The following is an 11,727-nucleotide window of genomic DNA, read 5'->3' as shown; positions in this document are numbered from 1 at the left end:
TCTCAATTATCATACAACATTGCTCTCGATTCCCGGAGAAATATGAAAAAAAAGTCAACGCCATGCGGAAAGCATCATGATCCTCGGATCTCAATTGATCGACAATGGAAGTGCTCGGCGTCCCGTTCGTTCGGAATCTAGCGGTGCTGGGTCACTTGTCTTCGGCAGTTGGGGTCGTACTGTGCAGTACTCGGGTAGTGTTCTCGGACTAACGAATCGACCAACTAATCAGCAAATTGGGTGGAGAACCTACCACGAGATCACTACCTTGGCTACATCCTCGAAACACAGGACAGCGTGGTGGTTCGCCGTGAGATGCAGTAGGTGCAACCCGGGAATATATTTTTCTCCTCCCTTATGCATGGAAATAGACAAGTCACATGGGGTGATCCTAATCCGGTGGGCCGATCTGAGTTGCCATGCCGTCGTGGGCGGGGCCGATCGTTTGAGCCCCCATACTGTATATTATTATAGTTTTTTGCTCCACAGACTGCGGTGGTGGTTGAGGTGGCAACATGAACCCCAACGATCATCGCGGGCTTAGATACCGTAGTTTATCTGTTTTGCCGCTATTTGTAAGGGCTGCCTTGCAGCTCCAACAAATGGTGGATTCCGTGGGCTCCCGAGTTCCTCTCATAAATAGTACTTGTATAATAAACGTTTCCACGATTATTGGGAGTGTTAAGAGGCTGAACGGCTAACCCTCTGTACAGTACCGAGTCGTACAGTAAGTTAGGGCTATAAAGTAGTTGAAGGTTGTGCAAATATCGCTTCGGACAACCACATTTGGCCAGGGACCAACTATCTCCTTCCTACCACGGCTTGCATCAACGCCTAGCCTTCATTGCAACTTCTCTCGAAGGCTCTTGTGCAGTGAGCGGGGTTCCGTTGGAGATGATCACTACCGCTCGTGAGGTGAATTTGTTTTGTGGTGCCCGAGAAATCCCGTCGCTCGCGTTGCATGTACCAACCCTGCACTTGGTGTCTCACTGGGTTGGCACTTATTCTACGGTAATAATCGTTACAAAATGGAATCTATTTGACGTTGTACAGGGCCGCCTCCAACGTTCCGGTGTCCTATCGTAGCTAACCTACACCACCGGCATATGGCTCAGTGAGTTGTATCATATCTGATCCCGTAACGGCACGCCAAGCCCTAGGATCGTATGCATCTACATAGGTCCGATTCAAAACCAGAGCATAAGAGCCCGACTTCTCCTTTCACCCTTGCTCTTGCGTGCAGAGATCTTGTGCAAGGTCCAAATCTGAATATTTGTAGAGTAATTCTCGAGGCTCAAATGCCGGTATTACCGTTCAAACGAAGCATATTTGGATTAGTGGGGGCATTGAGTAGAATCGCATGTTATATTGCCCCCACCACGAGTAGAGGGCGAAATGGCAATGGAATCATCTTGATTTCAAACATGCATGGGCTCACCTTATCCTTCTGGAATTTGATGTTGCAGCTAGTGACCGGTAAAGGCCAGACTCACGCCTTCCACTTTTAGCTTAACATCTCTAGCTAGTGTGAGATGTAAGACTGGCCAATACACGGGCTGCACAATACGATTGGAAACCAGGGTCGGTTCTGCAAAAGCGAGGCATATATATGCGCAAATTCAATTGGAAAACAAGGGTCCACAATGAAGATCATCGAGGAAGCCTCAAAATGGAACATTCGTCACAGGACTTGCCCCCATGAATCAGGTTTGAGAATCAAGATGGATTTTCCATGCCAGGGACCGTGAAGGGTAAGTCTAGACATGAGACTTCAACTACGAATCAACTCAAGGTTTTTGAATACCTGATGTGAGATGCAGAAGAATTGACAAGGATTTTGCAACCCCAGGGCCCAACGAGCCTTATTTTTGGGCAGCACTGTAACGCTATCATTTCGACCATGGAAGATAAATACGGTACTCCCCCCGACAAGAATCGGCCTTCCCTACATCAACTCATATCCACTTTTATCTTTCACGGTGCAAGAGAAAAAATCCTATCCCGAAATTCAATCATACCTCCAAGAAACTCACTATCGCCATTCTATCAAGTCCACCACTTCCGAACCAGCATGGCACCTCACTCGCTCGAGCCTACCGAAGAGGCAGCTAGCTATGATATCAATCTCCCGTACAAGCCAGCCTCAAACAATGATGAACACAAGCAAGAGGAAGTCTCCAAATATCCACAATACCTCCCCCAATGGGAGCCAGTATTCTTTCCACAATGTCCGGAATTCGATTTCCTCGACCCTGCGCTACGCGCCGACAAGGAGAAGAAAATCCTTTTGAAAGATGCTCAAGTCAAGCACATCAGTCCCAAGATGGGCACAGAGCTCTCCGGGGTCCAGCTCTCATCGATGTCAGACGCTGCCAAAGACGAGTTGGCACTCCTCGTGTCAGAAAGAAAGTGCGTCGTTCTGCGGGACCAGGACTTTGCTGACTGGGGTCCATCCAATCAGCAGGACTTCGCCTCATACTTCGGAAAGCCCAACTACCAACCAGTGACGGGGTCCATTCCAGGATTCCCGGGATTTCATATTATTTACCGTGACGGAAATCAGGCCGAGATTGACAAGTTCTTTGAGCACAAATTGACTTCTACGTTGTGGCATCAGGATGTTAGCTACGAGCGTCAGCCTCCCGGATATGTGATTTTATGCATTCTGCAAGCACCGGAAGTCGGGGGCGATACGGTCTTTGCATCGACCGCCGAGGCATACAAGTGAGTTAAATCACCTTGAAATTCTAACCTATGCCCTACCAGCCCCCGTATCGATTTTATATGTTAATGCGACACCACAGCCGCTTATCCCCTGGTTTTCAGTCAATGTTGGAGGATCTTAGGGCAACGCACTCTTCGGAGAAGATGTGCAATTTTGCGAAGGCGAATGGAGGGCTTTGTCGCAAGGATCCCATTCGCACCTCTCACCCAATTGTCCGAGTGCACCCAGTCACGGGCGAAAAGTCACTTTTCGTCAACGGGGAGTTTATCCGTGGAATCGACGGGTGGAAGGACCCCGAGTCGGACATCCTCCTGAACTTTTTGATCGACCACATCACCAAGGGACATGACTTCCAGGTTAGGCTCTCGTGGAAGCCAAAGAGCGTTGTCATATTTGACAACCGTAGCACTTGTCGTGGGTAGCCGCAGTCAGCTTAGCAGATGGCCGATTGGAGAGCTGAATGGCTAACATTAGACTTAGACACCGCAACCGTCGATTATGATGCGCGGTCTGATAAGGACAGACACATGTTTCGTCTGGCTTCTATGGCAGAAGTACCCATTCCTGCGAAGAAGTAATTGGTCACATGAAGTTATGTGCATAGCATGTGCAAGGGGGTGCAAGCGATTGATTCGTTTTTATTTTATTTTCGGAATTGCTTTAGCGGATTCAATTGTGTTTTTTATTTTAATCGGCTTGTTTTGTGATGCACTGTACCTGGGTGGACAGGGATGCAAAAGATACCAGACCATACCCCTCTTTTTGCCCACCTTTTTTCAACACCATTTTGCTTTCCCTCGCTCTTTCACTTTCCTTTTTGGCCCAAGTAGTTTTCACATGTAGTACCTATATCAGATAACTCTCTCCTTGTGATGCCTTGTGCCCCTCTTACTGGTACCGTGCAGGACAACAAGAAAAGATAGCCATTATCACCTTTTTACCTTTTCATACCACCATCCGAATTACCCGCCTTTATCGCCCCACACCCAATTGACAATATGCAACCAGACGTCATTTCTAAACATCCTAGACCCATGGTCCAGAACGTTGGTAATATGTAGCCCGGTGGATAGGGGCTCTTTTGTCTTAGCCTCCACCATAAGGTTGATCTAGTTTAATAATTTAAACCATGTTGGAAAGCGGCGGTGCTCCCCGCTACGGGAACATATATTGCTCAGACCCCGCAACCAAAAGTGACACCTCATCATCAGTTCCCTATCGGCAATCGGAATGAGTCTCACAGCTCCATCAGAGAGCACACCGCTGGCCCAACTTTTCTCCCTCGAGGGCAAGGTATGTTTGGTTACCGGAGGTAACAGGTATGATCCCTCTCTTTTTTTTCCCATCCCCCCGATCCCTCCCTTCACCCTACTCACCCCCTTACTTGCCACCTCATCCTATGAGTGAACGAGTACCTGCGATTGCGAACACGAAAGTGAATATACGGTGTGGTTGCCGAGCTGGTTAGGGGAATTGGGCTTGCCGTGTGTCAAGGCTACGCGGAGGCCGGGGCTGCTGGAATCGCAATCATACACTCTTCCGAAGCAACGGCAAGGCTGGCAAGCGAACGTGCGACTGAAATTCAGCAAAAGCATCCGAAAACGATCGTCAGAACCTATCGGGCGAACGTGGCCGTCTCCAAAGATATAGAAGAGGCTACGAAACAAGCCTTCTCTGATTTCGGTCGATTGGATGTGGTGGTCGCCAATGCCGGGGTTTACACAGAAACTCCAACGTTGGAAATGTCATCAGAGGAGGCAGAGTATGTTACAGGGGTTAACTACTTTGGCCCCCTCTACACCGCCCAGGCCGCTGCAAGGTAAGTTGAGATAGATTCAGCAGTGGAAAGGGGAGGAGAAAGTGATGGGAGCGAAAGATAAAAAATAAAAAAAAGTAGCATAGCGGAGAGGGTCATCTGTTCTTTTTTCTTCTTCAATGCGCACAACTCGAGTGTGAATTTGTTCTTGGCTAAAACACCACACACCGCAGGGTCTTCAAGGAAAATGGCGGAGGGAAGATAATCATGACAGCCTCCATAAAGTAACCTTCCGAAACCCGCTCGAATGTCAGCACCCAAAATGTGGCTAATCACATGATAGTGGACATATGGTTCTTCGACCCCAGTACGAATCAATTGTATTTCCCGCCTCCCCGAATACCCGTACAGATTCTTCTGGCTGATAGACCGGCTAACCGGGAAGTAGTATTGTGCCACCAAGGCAGCTGTATGCCATTTGACTCGAGCACTCGCCGTAGAGTTCGCCCAATGGAATATTCAGGTCAATGCAATCAGCCCTGGTTACATTGACACGGAAATGTGGGTGGCCCAGGCCGATTCCATTTTCTTTGGAGAGGTAATCCACGGCATTGCATATTTCTAACCCGCAACACCACGGCGCAGGACAACTGAGCTTGTAAATGAGAAACCCGAGCTCATAAAGGCCTGGATGGTGGATTGCCCGGCGGGGCGGTTATGTAAAGTGTGGGAACTCAAAGGTGTATACGTATTTCTGGCAAGTGGAGCGAGTTCCTACGTGACCGGGGCGGATTATGTGGTTGACGGTTTGCTTGGTCCCGCCCTCGATATTCAAAATTTAGTTTCACTTACACACCTTTAGGGGGGCACACCTGCCATTGATAGTGTACTAGCTACGCTCCTACACGGCCCAAAGCCAAGCACCTCGTTGTGCAGGATTGCGGCGTTGGGGGCGGGGGGCTCTTTGAGACAACGAGTGACAAAATATGATTTGTGCTTTTATTCAAGCGATGTGGGGTCGGAAGTTTATATATCTCAGTCAATCGAGAAATCGTGTTTTACGAAACACCGAGTGTTTTGGGGCTCTTTGTTAACTGTGTGTGTTCGTAAGTGGGGAAGTGTGTTTTCAGCTTCGCCGCTTTTCCGCAATTCTTGCAGCCTCAATATCATGTGAATAGTACGCGGTTGCATGATGTAGGGATTAAGGCAAGGTGTGTATTGGAGTACTATTTTACCATCCCGCCGGATGCGTCCAAGTTCGGTGGATGTAGTGCACTGGAGTAATGGCTGCGCAAAGGTGTCGCGCAGTAGAGTAGCTTGTAAGGCTGTCATACACACCACACGATGATTAGGAAACCTTAGGGGTGGTTAAGATAACATTGATTAGTCTATGTACAGTACGAGTACAAGGGCCGGTTAGGATCGGCATGGATAACTGGTTGGGGGAACAGGTCCCGTTCCCGTGGCCCTGGTGTGCGTGTGTGCGTAAAGATGTGAATCTGCATGGCATAAGGTTTGGGAGCAAGGGCGGCAATGATTTGACTTTCTGGATATGATATGATATGAGAATTGGTGTGTCACCCGGGCCGCACAGGGCAAGGGGCCTCCCTGTAAGACAACAAACTACGGAAAGGATTTCCGTGAGCTGTAATGTACCGTGGGAGATGGAGGATGAGTTGAGAGTGCATTGTACGTGGTATCTATATATATTCCTTGGAATTTAGGGGACCTTCCCATATTTATGCATCTTCCAGATCGCTGCTGCGCGAATAGAGTTGCCGGCAAGTTCATTTATATGTCACTCATAACACGGTATGACTTTCCGAAAGTAACGAGGGTGATGGAGGTCTGACGGGTCAAGCTCGAGGGGAATAGAGTATGGGGTACCGGTATGTGATTTAAGTCATAGTCAGCTGCTAAGCGAGAACTTCGCGGGAGTACGGGGCGTGCTGGAGAGCCTTTCCGGAAATTTGTCACGACATGACCGCATCCCACAGCTTCGGGCATATCCTTCACGACAAATCTCAAAAGAGGGAAGAAGAAGAAAAAAGACTTGGGTGGGGGCGGCTCTTCAACAGGCGAGGGAATGGTCCAGAACGATATTCACATGGTTGCAGGATAATGTTAGCCGTTGTCCGCCTTGCCCGTCTCAATAATCAAGGTTCCGCTTTCTCCACCGGGGCAGCATCTAGAAGAGAGTAACTGCTCCTCCCTAACCACATTTTAGCGGTCCTGGTCACAATCATTACCGCGCTTGATTGGGATAAAAGACTCTCGTACGACACACCGTAGCCTTACTTTTTCGCTTCAAGGGCGACTACCGGTATGAGGGGATTGCCCTGAACTGAGCGAATTCCGTTGGTTTCTGCATGTGCCTTAGGTTACTCACGGGAGTGGGCGGGCAAACGACCCTGGTTGGGAAAATGGAATTTCGACAAAAGAGATTATTGTAAGAAATGGTAGGTATTCTAGGAAAGAAGGAAAGGCTCGGAACTCGGTAGCTGGTTGAAGCTTGACTTTCATGCCGTCCAGGGCCTGTTTCCCCTGACCGGCCGAACCAGCTGGCGAGAGTATTAGATCGGTAGTTGTATCGGGGACTGCTAGAGCTGTAGTGTACGAGTACAGTACAAGTACAGTCGTGTCCGGAAAGTCTTAGCACCCCTGCCCGGCAACGGCACTACGATGACAGCCAACCACAAAAAATTCAAAAAAAAAGTAGAGAATTCAATTAAACAAAAGGTAATAGTATAGCTAGTAGATGATAGAAAAACATTATTACCATTTTTCATGGTCTCCATCTGCATCCAGTACAGCCAACATTCTCTCAGGCATTCTATCTATCTATCCATCCAACTTCTCTTGAGGAATTAATCCCCACTCCTGCTTTGCTGCCGCAAACAATTTAGCAGTACTGTAAGGCCTTCTCTCTAGTTTGGAGAATCGCTTGGTGAGGGCTCTTTTGAGTAGTGCACTGGTGTTCTCAATAGGGTTGAGATCTGGTAAGTTGGGTGGCCAAGGGAGTTTTGTGTAACCACAGTCAGCCTCTAATTTTCGATTTTCCTTACTACCATGCCAGGAGGCATTGTCTGCAGCTAGGTAGATGTTGTCAGAAGGCCTATCCAGACTTTCTATAAAAGGGATGAGGTATGGCTGGCAGATTTCAGTTGCATATTGGTGGAAATTGAAGCTAAGTGTCACGAATGTGGCTTGGTATGGAAAAGGTTTTCAGATTACACATAATTATGAGTCATAGGTATGTTATTGTTTTGCATATATGTCACATTTGAGTTACATGATGCTATGGTTTGATAGGTTTTGCACATGACTCGAATATAAGTCATGAGACATGCACCTGGTGAGTATGCCTTGTGGGTATGCCTTGTACATATGATTTATATTTAGTACATGACTTTGTTGTGAGGTTATGGGTTTTGCACATGTGACTCATTTGAGTCATATGATTTGTTTATTGTGTTATGATTAGTTTATGAGTTTTCGCACATGACCTTGCTACAAGGTCATGGGTTTCAAGCATGTGACTAGTTTGGTCATATGACCTGTTTGTTATGATTTGGTATTAAGCAGGTGACCACTTTGGGTCACATGATTATGTGGAGGAAGAACACTATATAAGGAGGCTGGTATGGCCAAGAAGGATAGGTTCTTCATGATATATTCTAAGTACTTTTCTTACTTCTTGCACTCCATGTGGGAAGTTAGTACACCAATACTTTACCTTATTTCACTTACTATAAATACTTTATCAACTATTACTTATTTGTACTTTTCCTTTTCGGCAGTCGGTTAGAAGTTAGGGAGTGCCGAGCGAGCGAAGCGAGCGAGGCACTTAACTTGCCGGGCGGACAGCTGTGCTGATGGGAAGGGGACGTGAGAGTTGTGGTAACGTGAGAAACAAAGTGTCGACAATAATCAAAGGAGATTGATCGTTTGTTTCGTTGACCTATGATCAACTCGTCAGGACGGGGGGAGAAGGGTGATACTTATACCTTTCCCTGTAGATGATGGCGGATGAAAGTCCATCGGGTGTAGAAGGCGAGGGCGTGTGTTTGACCCTGAGCGCTCGTCGCGAGATACGTAATTAAGTCGTAAAATCGCTGGTGGTGTGATGCGAAAAATTGCGTCGCCGCTCGATAAGAGGGTGTGAGGCAATTAGTTGTGCGTCGGCGACCTCGTATTCCAAGCGAGGTGTGGCACACGGATTTATCGGTGTGCATGCCGTCATGCATGCATCCTGCAAGTAAGCCGGAACCGGAAGGCTTGCCAAAATAGGTAGTCATCGTTCCGCATATGTGCGTACTAGGATCATCCCTACTAGGGCAACGGGCATGCATGCCTGCATGCGCATATGCACGAGCTCATCCGTGCATAGCCGAGGTGTGTACCGGATTAGTCTAGACAACTTCCAAATCGGGACACTTACCTGAAGCGGAAATATTTCCTATTACGGAAAATTTCCTAATTCGGTAGGTGGGTACGACGTTCCTATTACGGAAGTGGCGCGCCAAGAGATTCCAGCCCCATGTACCAGCCACCACGTGACGCCATCACGTGCCCATGAGCCACCGCCACACGCTACCGCCACACTGCCACAACGCCATAGCTCAGCCACTCACGTGACTGCGCCACAACGCCACAGTGTCACACCGCCTAGCCACACTAGCCGGTTAGGGTTAGGGTTAGGGTTAGGGTTAGGGTTAGGGTTAGGGTGAGCCGAGCGAGCGAAGCGAGCGAGGCGATTCTCTTGCCGGGCGGACAGCTGTGCTGATGGGAAGAGGACGTGAGAGTTGTTGTAATCGTGAAACAAAGTGTCGACAATAATCAAAAGAGATTGATCGTTTGTTTCGTTGACCTATGATCAACTCGTCAGGACGGGGGGAGAAGGGTGATACTTATACCTTTCCCCGTAGATGATGGTGGATGAAAGTCCATCGGGTGTGGAAGACGGGGGCGTGGGTTTGACCCTGAGCGCCCGTCGCGAGAAACGCAGTAAAGTCGTTAAATCGCTAGTGGTGTGATGCGAAAATTTGCGCTCGCCGCTCGTGGGAGGGTGTGAGGCAAATAGTTGTGCGTCGGCGACCTCGTATTCCAAGCGAGGTGTGGCACACCGATTTATCGGTGTGCGTGCCGTCATGCATGCATCCTGCAAGTAAGCCGGAACCGGAAGGCTTGCCAGAATAGGTAGTCATCGTTCCGCATATGCGCGTACTAGGATCATCCCTACTAGGACAACGCGCATGCATGCCTGCATGCGCATATGTACGAGCTTATCCGTGCATAGCCGAGGTGTGTACCGGATTAGTCTAGACAACTTCCAAATCGGGACACTTACCTAAAACGGAAATATTTCCTATTACGGAAAATTTCCTATTTCGGAAAGTGGGTACGACCTTCCTATTACGGAAGTGGCGCGCCAAGAGATTTCAGCCCCATGTACCAGCCACCACGTGATGCCATCACGTGCCCATGAGCCACCGCCACACGCCACCGCCACGCCGCCACAGTGCCACAGCTCAGCCACTCACGTGACTGCGCCACAACGCCACAGCGCCACACCGCCTAGCCACACTAGCCGGTTAGGGTTAGGGGTTCGGGTTAGGGTTCGGGTCAGGGTTAGGGTTCGGGTTAGGGTTAGGCTAGGGTCAGGATTTCACTCCATGGCCGAGCTGTTCTCTTACCAGAGATGGGTAGTAGTGACTGATACATGATGATGTAACGATTGGTGTCGTCTCCATCATACCTGAAGCTGCCGTCCGAACCAACCTAATGATTCGCCTCCAGTGAGGTAAAACGGACTTATAATCAGGCGGGCTAAACCGTCTTATGGACGTAGTTAACCACCTTAATGGCGGTGGGATCCCTGGGGATGCCATCCGTCAACATCGTATCGATCAAGTCTACTTGCAGATTGGGCGAAGGGATTTCTCCTTACCATTCCACTTTGTTCAACGGGTTTCAAAGCCGTTGTCTTCGTAGGCGCGGGGACAGGGACCTTCGGGGCCGGCTTGTCCTTTATAGTGACCTCTTCCGAGATTCTATAACCGCGAATTATGTCAGCGTTATACTTGTTGTTGATTTCTCCGAGATTCCTAAATTTTCGGAGCGATAACATGATATGGGAGACGTCCTCGAGGGGAGTATCAGTCCTGTCGAGGCCATTTTCCATGGCTGTCCATACCTTACGAAGTTCTATGTGTTCCCATACGTCGTTATAAACGGATTTCAGGAAGATGGGGTTTCCTCCAAGGGCCTCGGGTGTGTCATCGTACCTTTGAGCCCATCTTTTGCTAGATTCTTGTGAAATCCAGGTTTGTAAAAGACGTCTAGGATAGCCACGCTGGAGGTATATATCTCTCACGTGATATACCTCCTCATAAAAGACTTTGCTGTTCCAGCAAAGGCGAGCCATCCTACAAATTTCCCCCACAAAAGCAGCACGTTTGACGTGTAGTGGGTGAAAAGAAATAAACGGGAGACGTTCATAGGAGTTGCATGGTTTTCGGTACGGTCTGAACGAAATATATCCTTGTTCGAGACTGATAGAAAGATCTAGGAAATCGCAAGTTTTTTCCTGTACCGACCATGTTAACTGGAGGCCATCTGCCTTGATGCATTCCAGTTGTTTGTACGCGGCCTTTTTAGTAGGTGCGCGAACCAAGACAAATACATCATCGATGTATCTTTTGTATAGCGGAAAGCGGTCCGCAAAAGAGTTTTCAAAGTAGGCCATGTATAGATTGGCAACATCTGGTGCCGAGGGGATACCCATAGCAAGGCCTTCTTTTTGGTAGAAAACTTGGTCTTGATATTCGAACAGAAGATAATTATCTGACCATCTTGCGAGGTCCATATACATGTTTTTATAATTATCGTCGTAACCAACGTCCACTGTTTCACCAATGATTTGGTGAGCACGTTCCCGAGGGATGTTTGGATACATGGCGACTACGTCGCCGGTGCAGAGCCAGTACTTTTCAGTAGAGTCTGTTCGGTAATCTTTAAGGATTTTGGCAAGTTCTTGCGTGGATTGAAGGATCCACCTACTCTCCTTAATGTACGGTTTGAGGCATTGAGATAAGACTTTACTCGCATTAGCAAGCGGATAGGAGTGACATGGCACAATCGGCCTGCATTGGTTTCCACCTCGCTCTAGCACCAGCTATGCCATCAACCCGGGCCACATGTTAACACATAGATCAACTCATAGCACAGTGCCATGATACCTTTC

General features: G+C 48.4%; 2 protein-coding genes; both read left to right on the top strand.

The window, feature by feature from the left end:
• The first annotated feature begins 1,959 nt into the window (after window positions 1–1,959).
• Window positions 1,960–3,598, top strand: GSTUM_00002834001 (uncharacterized protein). XM_002836459.2 has 3 exons: window positions 1,960–2,724; window positions 2,805–3,139; window positions 3,206–3,598. Exons 1-3 carry the CDS (start codon window positions 2,072–2,074, stop codon window positions 3,301–3,303), a joined length of 1,086 nt encoding a protein of 361 aa, XP_002836505.1. The 5' UTR covers window positions 1,960–2,071; the 3' UTR covers window positions 3,304–3,598.
• A 295-nt stretch (window positions 3,599–3,893) lies between these two features.
• On the top strand, window positions 3,894–5,549 carry GSTUM_00002833001 (uncharacterized protein). XM_002836458.2 has 7 exons: window positions 3,894–4,044; window positions 4,194–4,544; window positions 4,715–4,765; window positions 4,825–4,861; window positions 4,930–5,042; window positions 5,127–5,287; window positions 5,344–5,549. Exons 1-7 carry the CDS (start codon window positions 3,956–3,958, stop codon window positions 5,361–5,363), a joined length of 822 nt encoding a protein of 273 aa, XP_002836504.1. The 5' UTR covers window positions 3,894–3,955; the 3' UTR covers window positions 5,364–5,549.
• Window positions 5,550–11,727: the final 6,178 nt, after the last annotated feature.

The sequence above is a fragment of the Tuber melanosporum genome (genome assembly GCF_000151645.1).
Source record: "Tuber melanosporum whole genome shotgun sequence assembly, scaffold_148, strain Mel28".
Lineage (NCBI taxonomy): Eukaryota > Fungi > Ascomycota > Pezizomycetes > Pezizales > Tuberaceae > Tuber > Tuber melanosporum.
This window is presented reverse-complemented; position numbering and strand designations above follow the sequence as displayed.